The sequence below is a fragment of the Neofelis nebulosa genome, chromosome 18, assembly GCF_028018385.1.
Source record: "Neofelis nebulosa isolate mNeoNeb1 chromosome 18, mNeoNeb1.pri, whole genome shotgun sequence".
Lineage (NCBI taxonomy): Eukaryota > Metazoa > Chordata > Mammalia > Carnivora > Felidae > Neofelis > Neofelis nebulosa.
This window is the reverse complement of record NC_080799.1, coordinates 6,391,757-6,405,044: the sequence shown is the minus strand read 5'-3', so window position 1 is coordinate 6,405,044 and position 13,288 is coordinate 6,391,757. Positions and strand designations below refer to the sequence as shown.

At 54.1% G+C, this 13,288-nt stretch overlaps 1 protein-coding gene across 1 annotated transcript; it reads left to right on the top strand.

The window, feature by feature from the left end:
* Positions 1–10,607, top strand: PDAP1 (PDGFA associated protein 1). Its single transcript, XM_058710822.1, has 6 exons — positions 1–136; positions 3,357–3,448; positions 4,778–4,888; positions 6,468–6,589; positions 8,651–8,802; positions 9,880–10,607. The coding sequence occupies exons 1-6, from the start codon at positions 124–126 to the stop codon at positions 9,936–9,938; spliced, it is 549 nt and encodes a 182-aa protein (XP_058566805.1). The 5' UTR covers positions 1–123; the 3' UTR covers positions 9,939–10,607.
* Positions 10,608–13,288: the final 2,681 nt, after the last annotated feature.

Below are 13,288 nucleotides of genomic sequence, written 5' to 3'. Positions count from 1 at the left end.
GGCGGCGGCGGCGGCGGCGCGCTGAGGGTACTGGGCCGGACGGAAGAAGTTGAGCCCGAGATATTTCCGGTTCCGGTGTCAGTTCGAGGCGCCGCCGCCGCTGCCGCAGCCGCCGGATCCGCGATGCCTAAAGGAGGTGAGGGCCAAGCGCGCGTGGCCTGCGGGCCTCGAGGGGCTGCCCAAGTCCGGCTCCCGCTGTTCATTCTGCCCGCGGGTGTCTCGGAGTGCGGCGCCGAGGGAGGACGTCCGCGCCGGCTGAGGGCCAGGCCTGGGCCTCGGCGCCCAATTGTTCCGATGGAGAAACTGAGGACCGGAGTGGCTACGAGCCACTCCTTCGGGGGTCTGAGGAGACCCAAGGCTCCGGCTCCTCGCCGACGCCGAAGGCCTGATCTGGGGCGCGCTTCTCTTGGCCTGAGGGACCTGGAGTTTACTCCCTCTTCCAGGCTCGCGGGGACTGAGTCACCGCGTCCCGCGCCTGTGCCGAGCCCGTCTGCCTTGCGCGTAAAACGTGGGGCCTCTCGAGCTCCGGGCGAGTGAGGCCTGCCTAATGAGACCTAACTTGATGCTCTCGAGGCTGGCTGACTGGCTTTGAATGTCCCTATTCGGCAGCGGCTCTATGTGTGTCTCTGAGCCAGTCGCTTAACCTCCCTGTGTCTCAGTTTTCTCATTTGCAAGGGGCTTTTGATTGTACCTACCTCATAGTAGTGATGTGAGGCTTACACCACCAGGTGATCCACGTGGAGTGCGCAGCACAGCTCCAGGCAGTCAAGCGCTCGCTAAGCATTATTTATACGGTTTCGTCAATTTCTTGGCCAAGAGGGTAGAAGATGCGTGGCTTCCCAGTGCATCGTAGACAGTCCTTTCTCTTTCTCCTGAGAGTCCGTAGTTCTTGATTTCAAGTCTAGCTGTGTCACTGCCCAACTCTGTGGCCTGAAACAAATTGTTTAATTCCTGCCCATTTTTGTCATCTGGAACACCTGGCTGATAACCCTTAGCTTGGAGAGCTGGAGATAGAAGTCATAAAATAATGGAGCACCCAAAGTGCCTGGCTAACTTCTGGCCCAGAACAGATGTTCGGTTAATAGTGGTAGCTCAAGTGTCATGTTGGTTAAGATGCTTTAGCCCACAGGAAATCTACTTGGAGCTTTTTCAAACCTAAATGACTTCCTGACTCTCTACTTGCAGAGATATTGGGGCTTACAGAATCGAATCCATTTAAACCTACCTCTCTGTTGATTTAGCCTGGTAGGAAGAGCCAGGTGTCTTCCATTTTGCACAGCCTCCTGTTGTGCAAAATGAGGGTGCCATCTGAACCCTTCTGGTTCCAGAATTCTGGTTCTAAGTGTCCTACTTCATAGATAGTTTGAGTCAAAGTTGGAGGTTACAGAATCCCAAATATGAATTCTTGGTTAAATGACTTGGCCTTTGGCTTGTGGAAAGCTTTATGAGCAGATAAGATTTACCTATTTTGCTTGGGTTTATTTGCTTGAAAAGCAAAAGAAAACAAGACTTTTTTTTTTTTTTTAAGTATAAAATTAACCAAGAGAAAAGGATGAACTCTTGTTTCCATTAGTAACTGTAAAGCATTTTCAAAGGCATGCTGGTAAAAGTTATTGTAGTCTGAACTAAGGTCCATATCCCCTAGCCAAGTGTGCGGAATGACAGCGTTTAGTAGCCAGTTTTGAGTTGTTATTACTGCCTGGAATATTGAGAGGCCTGGAAAGCTTGTTGGGTTTTGTTTTTTTTTTTTAACTGGCAAGCTTGATCTCTCACAATAGGACTTGGATGAGCGTAGACTGAGACACCCCCCGGGAACCCAGGTAGTCATTAAAAATGGGTGGTGTGATCTGTAGCAGCCCAATTATGGCTTTGCAGCTGCTGTCTAGGAAGTAAGAGGAGGTTGGTGTCTCTGCTACTGTCTCTTGAGTCCAGAGAAGCTGTGGCTGTCTAATTACAGATTCTCTGCACTCAGACTCACTAGAAATCAGCTGGGCCGAAGCTTCCAGAAGAGGTGGGGATGGATTGAGGCCACAACCACCCCAGTGTCTTCCAGGACCAGCAGGGCAGGGGTCAGTCTATTGTCCTAGCTCAAGAGGCTCAGACTGATACTCTTAGATGAACTTTAATTGCTAATCACACTTTTAACTGTTAGAAGGGAGTCAGCTTTATTTTCAACTTTAACTTTGCCAGCTATGTTTCTTACTCCGCATGCAAGAAAGTTTCCAATAGGTTTAGGGTTTTTTCCTTATAGTATAATGCTCAGGTGAACAAAAAGTGTTTCATTACATCCCCTGACCTTTTTTTTTTTTTTTTTAATGTTTATTTATTTTGAAATAGCACAATAGGGGAAGGGACAGAGGGAAAGAGAGAATCCCAGGCAGGCTCTGCCATGTCAGCACAGAGCCCAACGTGGGGCTTGAGCCCACAACCCATGAGATCACGACCTGAGCCGAAACCGAGTTGGACGCTTAACCGACTGAGCCACCCAGGTGTCCCATATTCCCTGACTTTTATAGGGAATCACTAATGTGGTCAGTGGCTTTGTTTTTCATCTCCTGCCAAAATACCTTATTAGAAAATTAGCAAACATAGCATACGTTTTTGTAGTGCTTAATCCGATCTCAGGCACTGTTCCAACAGTTTTACATGTGTTAACAAATTCATTCCCATGACAACTCCAGGAGGTAGGGACACAGCTGAAGACACTGAGCCTGAGAGGTCAGGTACCCTCCCAAAGCTTGTAAGTGGTAGAGCTGAGATTTGAGCCTGAGGGTCCGACTCCAGCATTCGTGCTCTTCATCATTCGGTTTCAATCTTTAGTGTCTTGTCTTTAGAATGGGATCAGCCATGATTCTCCACATATGGGCTCAAAGGTGGGGCTAGATTCAGGCCACAACTACCTCAGCATCCTCCAGAACCAGCAGAGCAGGGGTCAGTCCATTGTCCTGGCTCAAGAGGGTCCATGGTTGTGCCAGAACTTTTGCAAGTAAAAAGGACTGTAGTGTTAAATGTTCTTACTGCATTTTGACCTGAGTTTGGATTCTAAGGCACCATGGGATTTAGCCAGTTATTACATGCAGCGTGCCCTCTCCCACATCCTCCTCTCAGGTCTTACCTGTAGGAACCTATGTCTAGCACGTAGTTTGGTGCGGCGTCAGGTGGTCGCATGTTGCCTCTTTTGTCCCTTTGGATATGTGAAGGGAGGAGAATAGGTTTGGGTGGTGCTTGGTGAGGGGTAGGGGAGGTCTCTTCAGCCTCTGATGACAGCACCTCAAGCAGGAGGCAGCCCTTTGGGGCTCAGGGCAATCAGGGAAGCTGATTACCTCCCACCTCCTAAACTGCCGATCCTCGTGCAGGGAGAAAGGGAGGCCACAAAGGCCGGGCACGGCAGTACACAAGCCCTGAGGAGATCGACGCGCAGCTCCAGGCTGAGAAGCAGAAGGCCAGGGTGAGTACGTGCCTGTGCCAGCCACTCCAGTGGCCCAGGGCAGTGCCCTGCCTCTTTGTCATCCAGAGAGGCCAGGCAGGGACCACCAATTCCTAGGCAGAAGCCAGCACCTGAGGTGGGGGGGGGGGGGCGGGGGGGGGCGGGGCACGGGCAGCAGGCGGGTGTCCCTGAACAACCAGCGACAGTGAAGAGGAGAGGTATCTTCTGATTGAATCAATTAGAACTTTGTTCTTTTAGCGATGGTCGCCTTAGTGGGTGTCTCTTCTTGGTCCTGTGTCCTGCTTTCTGGGAGCTGTCATTTTGCCAGGCCCTGCCCATCCATAGCTCAAACTCCCCGCACTCCCCATCTGTCTGCTGTAGCCATGCCACACCCAGCACAACATAGTGCCCTGCCTCCCCTCACCCCCAGCAGGCAGAGCACCCTTCGTTCCTCCAGACCTTGCTCAGAGTCATCTCCTCTATGATTCTCACTGATGCTCTTCACCCTGCCCCCTCTGGTCCAAGCTTAGCAGTTCCCTCCACTCTGTTCCTGCAGTGTTTTTTCCAGCCTACTGTCAGGAAGTGGAATATTTCTATCCTCGTCAATGTCCACATCCCTGACCACACCATTAGATCCTTGCCTGAATAAGGGCCGAAAAGAGCACAGTCAGGCTGGATGGGTGACACCGCTGTGAAGGGCCTGGGAGCCCCTAGAAGGGAGGGGCTGCATTTGAATGGGGGAGGAGGCAGAGGGCTGGATGGAGGAGCTGCCAGCTAAGTGGGACCTTGGAGAGTATGTGGGCAAGTGGTAGGGGGAAGGATGTACTGGCTTTGTTAGGAATGTTTTTGGTGGGGAAGCAAGAAAGGTGGAGGGAAGTGGCATGTTGAGCGTTGTCCCGGGAAGTCAGCGCAGCAGGGCATCTGCAGGGGCAGGCTCGAGTGACTGGCCCTCCATTTCCACCGTGGGAGTGGAACACGGGAGGACTTGCCCAGGAAAACAGTGCAGTTTGGCAGCTGCATGTGGCAGCTGGGGAAGCAGGAGGGGGGCTGAGCGGGACTGAGGTTCCCTGCCCCACAGCCGAGTCCTTCTGACCCTGGGAGATGAACTTCTCACCCAGGCTGGAGTGTGGGAATGGCTTCCAGGCTGTGGAGCCAAATATATAGGCTGCCTCTGACCCAGGTCTCCTACCAGGGGCCGGGGTTACAGAGTAGGACCCCTGTCATACTTGGTCCCAGCCTTGTGGGGGTTTAATTCCTCGGGGTCCACAGTCTGGAGGTGGTGGGAGCAGGGTTCACAGTCTAGGGGGTTTGTGCATTTTTGATTTTGCAGGTTGTCCATTTCTGAAACAGGAAGAAGAGGAACAAGGAGAAGAAGGTGGAGATGGGGCTGCGGGGGACCCCAAAAAGGAGAAGAAATCCCTAGACTCAGATGAGAGTGAAGATGAAGAAGATGATTACCAGGTGCTGAGTTTGGTGGAGGCCTGGGACTTGGACTCATTCATTCAACAAACATCTATTAAGTGCTTGTTGGTCACCATTCCCAATGGTGGATGCAGACAGAGTCTTCAATCTTAAGGGGTTATGTTTTAATAGCAAGGTACAGACAATGAGGATGTGAACAAATGTTATGATTTCAAGTAGCAGCAAGTATTATGAGTAAGATGGACTGATCATGGGTACTTGAAGCAGTGTGTGGAGGGTGACTTTTAAACTGAGATCTGAAAAACAGGCTGGAGCCCGGTGTGTGAAAAAACCAACGTGCAGAGCCGTCAGGGTGGCCGGATTGGCAAGTGCAGGGGCTCCGGGGTCGGACAGGACAGCAGGAGGCTGGTGGGCATGTGCCTAGGTGGGTAAGGGGTAGAGTGGCTAGGGATGCGGGAGGAGAGGTTGGCCAGGGCATCTCCCGAGTGGCAGTTGAAGGGTTTGAGTTTCACTGTTGCGGGTAGTGGGCAGCTGGTGGAGGCCTTGAAGTGGCGGAGAGTGATGACCAGATTTGCTTTTAAAAGGTGGTTGTGGCTTCTCTGCAAAGAGTAAATTGTAGAGGATGTAAGCGGGGAAATGGCAGCAGGTCACCAGACAAGAAATTGTGGCTGGGCCAATGGGGGAGAGGGGGCAGGTTCACGCTGTGTTTTTGGGTTTGCTGAAGGGTGGGTCCAGGGACTGAGGGAAGGAGGCATGAGGCTATGGCATAAGGATGGTCAAAGGAGCAGGGTAGGCGAGGGGTGAGTCTCGAGTTCCATTTAGGCACATTCGCTTGTGACATGAACATACAAGTGGACGTGTTCACAGGTAGCTCAAATGGATGTTGTCGTCTGGAGCTCTGCGTCAGATTGGCTGGTATTTGGAACCCGTTTCCCTGGTCACTTAAAGAGAAAAAGCTGTGGTCAACAGCACCTGAGACTTGGGCCCAGCCTGCTATACTGGGGACTTGTGCTCCTGTTGAACATCTCCCAGGGGAGGTGGGAGGTGCAGGCTCCCTAAACCCGTAGACTGCGATCCCATGGCTCCTTCTCATGTCACATTTCCCTCCCATGAGCTGAGATGGGTAGGAATTGGAATTGGTCCTGAGAACATCCTTAGTGTGGCCTGCCCTGGGGACCCAGCAGTGGTTGTTGCAGTCAGACATGAGCTTCCAGAGGCTGAGCCTGAAGTAGGGGCGTAGTGCTCTGTGTTGAGAGCTTGTGAGTTGGGCTTGGGTTCTCAGCTCATCGGTCTGCTTCCTGGTTGGCCTTAGGCAAGTTGTTCAGTCCTGTGCCTCTGTTCTGTCACCTGTGAATCTGAGACAATAACCTCCGGTTGCTGGGACTTGGCATAGGTTGGGCTCCAGTCACGTGCACTTGCTGTCCTTGTACCTCCTGGGCTGGTGAAGACACCCCAAGGTGCTGTTCCCACTGTGAGGCTTGGGCCGAGCATCATGTTGTCTGGGGGTGGAGCAGAAGTTTGTCCCTGCCCAGGGGGGCTGTTGGGAGATGGTGGGCATGGCCCTCAGGGGCTCTGCTGGACGGACTTTTCCAACAGCCGGCTTCTTGTCTTACCTTAGCAAAAGCGCAAAGGCGTGGAAGGGCTCATCGACATTGAGAACCCTAACAGGGTGGCACAGACAACCAAAAAGGTCACACAACTGGACCTGGATGGGCCCAAGGAGCTTTCAAGGAGAGAACGGTAACCTCTGCTACTGGGCCTTGTGACCTGGGCACGTGGGCAGGGGGCTGACCTTCATGGCGGGGTGGGAGGAGTGGCTGAGGCACCCAGTTCCCCTACCCTTGCCTCCTGGGCCCTGGGGTTCCCAGGGACTGGGTGAGGGCTCTAGCTACGGTATCTGGTTTTTTTTGTTTATCTCATTCCTCAAAGGCTCTATAGAAGCTTTTCCAGAAACACTAAACAAATAATTTTTCACCAGTAGGAACACAACAGGGAAAATAGAACAACAGTTTTAGACCTGAGCGTCACACTTGAAGTAATGCCCAAGGAAATGGAGGGTTATGGTACAGTCTCTTCCTCCACAGCACCCCACTCTGGGGACAGTTCCTTACCCAGCCCAGTCTGACCATTCTTGGCCTGCATTCTTTGATGTCATTGCCGTGGGGGTTGGGAGAACCCAGAGGTTCACAGTGCAGAGAGCACAGTACAGAGAGGTCTGCTGGCTGCCCCAGTGCTCCCTAAGTCCCAGGTGGAAACGGAGCTGCAGACAGCCTTCTCTTTGCGATTATATGAGGGTCTCAGTTGAGTGCTGAAGTGCCCTGCACATGGCCATTCCTTGACAGGTAGTGCCTGGACTTTCAGTGGCCACCAGCTGACAGCAGGGACCTTATAAGAGGTTGAAGGCCACTAGGGAAAGCTGTCCTGTTTTGTTTTGTTTTTCCCTTCCTGGGCTGCTAAGATTTAAATCCGCCTTCCTGTGCTAACCTCATGACGGCTGAGGGTTTTATGAAAAGGCTCACAAGTTCGGGGTGTGATGAGAGGCTGCTAAGGATTCTACTCCTCCAGTAGCTTCCTTCTCACCAGTAAGAAGAGGATCCTGTTGTTACCCCCACCCTTTGAGGCTGCAGAGTGAAAGCCATGAAGGCCGGCATCCTGCCTGGCCCCGAGCCTTCACCCAGAGGACCTTGCAGAGCTTCTGGTAGTCTTGCTCATTGTTCCAGATGCCTCTAGGGAACCCCCCTCCCCACCCCCCAACCCTGGTTTGGATCTCTGCTGCTAGCTCAGAGGCTCCTGACCCTGCACCTGCCTCCCAGGGTAGGATCTGCTGGGCTGACAGGTGTTCCAGTCTCCTCTCTATTGCACGTGTCTTACTGACAGTCTCCTGGGCGAAACGTCTGCTCAGCTGACTTTTGGTGGCTGGCCCTCCTCCCCTCTGGCCAGGCCCCATGCCTTGTTTCTTATCACCCAGCGCGGTGTGCTGTCAGGGCCTCTGGGAGGCCAAGTCCCTTTCCCATGCTCCTGTTAGGGCTTCCCTGTCCCCTCCTCCAATACTTGGCTCGTCCAGGATTCTGGTATAAGTGGGACAATCTAATATCTCAGTGGAAAGTGCACGCTTCACTCCAGAATCTCAGGCCTGGGAGGAGGATCTCAGAGGGAAGACTTAATGAGAGGGAGGAGCTAAGGACCATCACCTCTCTACCTAGTGGGTTGGTGACTGACACCTTTGTCCTGTGGGAGTAGAGCTCTTAGGCCCACACCCTCCTTGGTGGGGGCTCACCGCTTTGAAGGCAGCCTCTTACACATCTGAGCTGCTCTAATTGAGAATGTGCCATGTCCTGTGGACCTGAGATTGGGTGGGTGTGGTTCCCATCTGTGGCCACTCCCTTCTCTACCCCTCGTAGAATGTGGTTCCCAGTGTCTTCCTCCTCTTGCTCATCTCTTGATACACAGTCCACTGGTTTTGCTCCCCCTTTCTTACCGGGGACACCAGACCCTAGTCAGCATCCCCCCGCCGGCCAATGCAGACATTGTTCACTGTGTGCTGAGTTCACCTCCATCCTATGTTACGTGTCTGGGGAAGCTGGTACACTGCTTGAACTTCCTCCAGCCCGCTGAGAAGTCCAGGCCTGTCCCTTTGTTTGTTTGGTGAGTGTCCATCAGGGAGGGGGCACACAGAGCAAGGGCACCCTCTTCCACTTGGGCTCCGGGCCCAAGTACTTGGCTTTTATTCTGGCTCCCACATCTAGCTCGGCTGATAATAGTGGGGAAGATGTCCCTTATGACACCATTTTATCCAAACAGAGAAGAAATCGAGAAGCAGAAAGCAAAAGAGCGTTACATGAAAATGCATTTAGCTGGGAAGACAGAGCAAGCCAAAGCTGACCTTGCCCGGCTGGCAATCATTCGGAAACAGCGGGAAGAGGCTGCCAGGAAGAAAGAAGAGGAGAGGAAAGGTAAGTCCTGAGCTGCCGGTGTGACTGCCTGACGGTTTCTGGGAAAGCTGCTAAACCCTGTGCTTCAGTGTCCTTGTGAAATGGGATGGGGTTGGGTTGTTGGGTGGAGGGCCAGCCTGTGTGTAAATGCACTTACTTTCTCATCAGTGGAGGTGGGCATTTCTGCCCCAACCTTCTGGGGTGTTGGGAGGGCTCAGCAGCAGCTGGAAGTCAGATGAGGGTTTGGATCTAAGCAGAGCACTGTCTACAGCATCTGAGGGAAGCCGCAGGGATGTACCTAGGGCAGACCTTCAAGGCTGGAAGGTTCCACTGAATTATCCAGTGCCTTGTGTGGCTGGGAAAGCTACCTCGGAGAACCACCGTCCATCTGAGGGGCTTGAGAGGGTGCGGCAGGGCTGGGCTGGACCAGACTTCACGGTCCAGACCCAGGTGAAATCTGGCCCAACTGTCCCTCTTCCCTCATGCCCTCCCTCCCAATGGGGTCAGAGGTGGAGCCTTTTCCTAGGCCAGGATAGCTGTGGGGAGTTGGTCTGGTTTACAGGAGCATTTGACTCAGGACCTGGTCTCATGTGGGGCCACAAGAGCCCTTAGGGACCAGCATGCTGTCCTGCCTCCTCACCAGATCATGGGGAAACTGAGGCCTAGATCAGGAAATAAGTTGCCCCAGGGTTGTCACCACACTGGAGGTAGCCTGCTGTCCCAGCTCCCTGCTCTTGCTTCACAAAGCCCAGGCAGGGGAGGAACTTCAGGTGTTGCTGACTGGAGGTTTCGGCCCCCACAGAAGAGGCTGTAATTACGGGGTTCTGCCTCTGGGTGGGGTAAGAAGTTTCTCTTTGCCGGTAGCTTGAGTGTTGGGGGCCCTGTGTCGGGGGCAGCCACCCAAACTTGGCGAGAATGTCTGGACAGTGGCTCCTGCGGGAATCCTTCCTGGTCTGTTCCCCCTCTGCCAGCTGAGTCTGTTGCCAGAATGTGTTCTGAGGTCCCTCGGCCCTCCAGGGCAGTGCTTCTGGGGTGCGTGGGGGTGTGCGCAGGGAGGGGGTCTTGTGTTAACACCAACTGTTCCCTTCCTGCCCTCAGCAAAAGACGACGCGACCTTGTCGGGAAAGCGAGTGCAGTCGCTGTCCCTGAATAAGTAGCACGGCCTGTGGGAGGAGGCACCGGGGACCTGGGCCGCTCTGCCAGGACCTCTGCCGCGTCTCGCCCGCCCTGCCCTGGCGCCGCTGCAGCAGCCCCTCACGGCAAGGAGCCCCCACCCTGGCCTGGGGCCTCCTTTTCATCTTGGCACAGAAATCGTTTGGGGGGGGGATGGTGGGAGGGTGCTGGGGGAAGGGGCAGCTGCCATCTTTGAGACAGAAAGATGCGGGACAGCATTTCATATGTAACCATTGGAATGTCTTTGCTGTTTTTAGAATTCAGACCTCTTGTTGGGGGAGCCTGGGAGGTGGGGTAAGAAGAGCTTCCGTTTATCCCGTAGATTGCACAGTAGGGGCTGGTTGTGCAGAGGGGCAGCTGCTGCTGAGTTTGCAACAACCAGCCCCAGTCTGTGTTGCCTGGGTGCTCGCTCAGAGGGGCTGTCGTCCAGGAGCCCGTGTCCCTGGATCCCTGAGGGTCATGGCTTGTCCCCAGCCAGTCCCCTTCGCTCTTCCCCACCCCATTCCCACCCTTCTGGCCAGAGCCAGGGCCCATTCTTAACCTTGCCCATTGATCATTTCAAGAAACCTCTGTTTACTGTGCAGCACCCAGGCAGAACATGCTCCACAAGTCCAACTTGTATATTTGGCAGATTAAACTTGACATTATCGTAACGTTTGTTCTGTGATCCATTTTTGGGCCCCCGTGCTTGGGCCCTTTTCACCCAACAGGGCATGGTGTTGCTGTCAGGCCAGTCTGCCCTGCAAGGTTCAGGCGGCATCCAGCATTGTGTGGGGACTTGTCCCTGGGCCTCCGAGCTAGGAGAGACCTCAGGACAGAGCCAGCTCCTCCCCTCCCTTTACCTGACCATGGCGGACCTTAAGTTGGAGTGGCCAGGGTGCCGTCCGCTGCCCTCAGCAGGCCGACAGCAGCTCCGCGCCTCCCCGCCCTGCCCTCTAGGTGCCCCTGCTGGTAACAGTCTCAGGATTTGAGTGCTGGAAGGAAGTGTCCCAGCACCCACGTGACTGCCAGGCATCACCTCATCCTGTCTTTACCACCCCGGGTGGTGGAGATGGCAGCAGGGAAACAGACTTCGTGGTCACATGAGCTGCCTGCAGAATTGGCCACTGTGCCTGTCCCTTCTCCTGCACCCCTTCATGAGGGGCGCTCTGCCTTGTGAACAGCAGTGTCCTTTGTGTACGATCCTGAGAGGTCAGTAACTTGTGCCAAGCAGGGGTTTGGCCTGAGGTCAGAAAGAGGGATTTAATGGGCAGAGATAGAATCAGGCCCCTGACTTCCAGGGACTCCTACCATGCCCCCCTGGGCTTGACCTTGCTAGAGGTCAACAGACCCAGGAGCCCCCGGCAGGGACACCACAGCCGCCAGTGTCTACAGCTCACCCTGGCCTGCAGAAAATCCCTCTGCCCCTGGGACCTGCGAGAAGACCTCCCCCTACCTGGAGGTCCTGCCGTATCTCAGGTTCTCAGGTTCGGTCTGTCCCATGCAAATGAGGTTTTCTGACAAGATGGAGGAAGGTACAAGAAGGTGGTGGCTGTTTGGCAAGGTGCACAGATAGTGCACGGTCGTTGCCTCCAGGGGCCACCAGCCAGCAGAACTGGAGCCACGTGGGGTGGTAAGGAAGTATCTTCTAACGTGCTGGAAGCTGATTTGCAGGAGGGGCCGGCATGAAGAGGCCGTGCTTGGCCAGCAAGGCTCCCGGTGTGCCCAGGACTGTTGTCTTGTTGGACCTGGTATGAGACCGGAGGCGAGGACTTCCCTGGTGGCTGCAGGCCCATGAGAGGTTGTATAGATCTCAGCTACATACCTGGGTGACATGCTGGCAAGAGTTCTGGCTTGAGGCATTTCCTTCCTGGTTCAGCTAGAGATCTGGACACACATCGAGTACATTTCAGCAGACGCCCCTCAAGGCTTGGAAGTCAAACCTGAGCTTGGATCCTGGCTCTGCTGCCTCCTGCCCTTGAGACCTTGAAGAGGTAACTTCTTTCTCTGGCATTCAGTATGCTCTTAAAATGGGAATAACAAAGCCCTCCTCCCAAGGTGGGGACACAGTGACTCTTGGGTGTTAGGATTCTCCCAGTTGTGTCCTCCACCACTCACCCAGGTCACCCCAGCTGCTCCCTGTCCCTCCTCCCCTGCATCCTCTTGGTCCTCAGGGCCTGTGCTGTTCCCACATCATCTCACACCCACACAACAGCAGCAACCTCAGATCTCTGCCCAGTTCTAGTGGCCTGATTCCCCAGGATGTGAGGGGCCTCCAGAAGCTGGTCTCTGGGGACCTTCCCAGCCTTACCCACCCATCTCATCCCTATCCTGCGCCCTATCAGTCCTCTGACTCCTAGAAGGGTCAAACCCTTGCCCCCAGCCCTTGCATGTTATTACTTGCCTGGAAACTTCCCTCAGCCCCAACCCTTCCTTTTCTTTCTCTGCCACCTTCTCCCCCTACAAAAAACACTGGGTTGTCATCATCTACCTCCTCCACCAGACTATGAGCTTCTTGTCTCCTCCACTGTCCTCAGCATCCAGTAGGACATGGCACAGAGCACAGAAGAAGGCCCAGCAAGCCCGGCCAGTGGTCCTGGTGTCCACTGGTGATGTGCACATCACAGAACAGGGTCCAGATCCCCTCCTTCCCTGATGGGACTTCCCACCTGCCACAGGAGCCTTGACCACCTTTTGAGGAGCCAGTCCTACCCTACAGTGTCATAATGCCTTTTCCTTCTTGGTAGAAGCAAATGACTGAGCTTATCAGGGTTTTTTTTTTAGTGTTTGTTTTGTGAGAAAGAGCACTTGAGCAGGGGTGGGGCAGAGAGAGAGAGGAAGAAAAAGAATCACTAGCACGCTCTACGCTGTCAGAAATGAAGAGTCTGACGCTTAACTGAGCCACCCAGGCACCCCGAGCCTGTCAGCTTTAAGCCAAGACTTGTCTGTAATGAGGGCAGACGGTTGACACTGTGAAGCCTCTGCTTGAGGCCTCGGTGGCCGAACAAGAGCCTGTTTGCCGTTCATCTTTCTCTAAGAGTAAGGGGGGGGCCTGTTCCTCGGGGTCTCAGAACAACACTGATACCCTGGGGCCATGTTTCCAGCCCCGAGCTGAGCTGTAGAAAAAGGTATGCGAATATCTCCCTAGCCTTCCGGGGCCTGACAACAGTTGAGTCAGGACCAGAAGCTCACTTTGCAGAGGGCTGGTACTGGCTGGGTGGACCTTGGCACTGCATTTCATAGACAATAAGAGGAGTTGTGTGGCCCATCTCATTGTGATTTAAAAAAGGATCTGTGGGCCTCTTGCGACTGAGGCGGCTCTCCTGAGGGACGGGCCTAGAACAGTTTGAGAGAA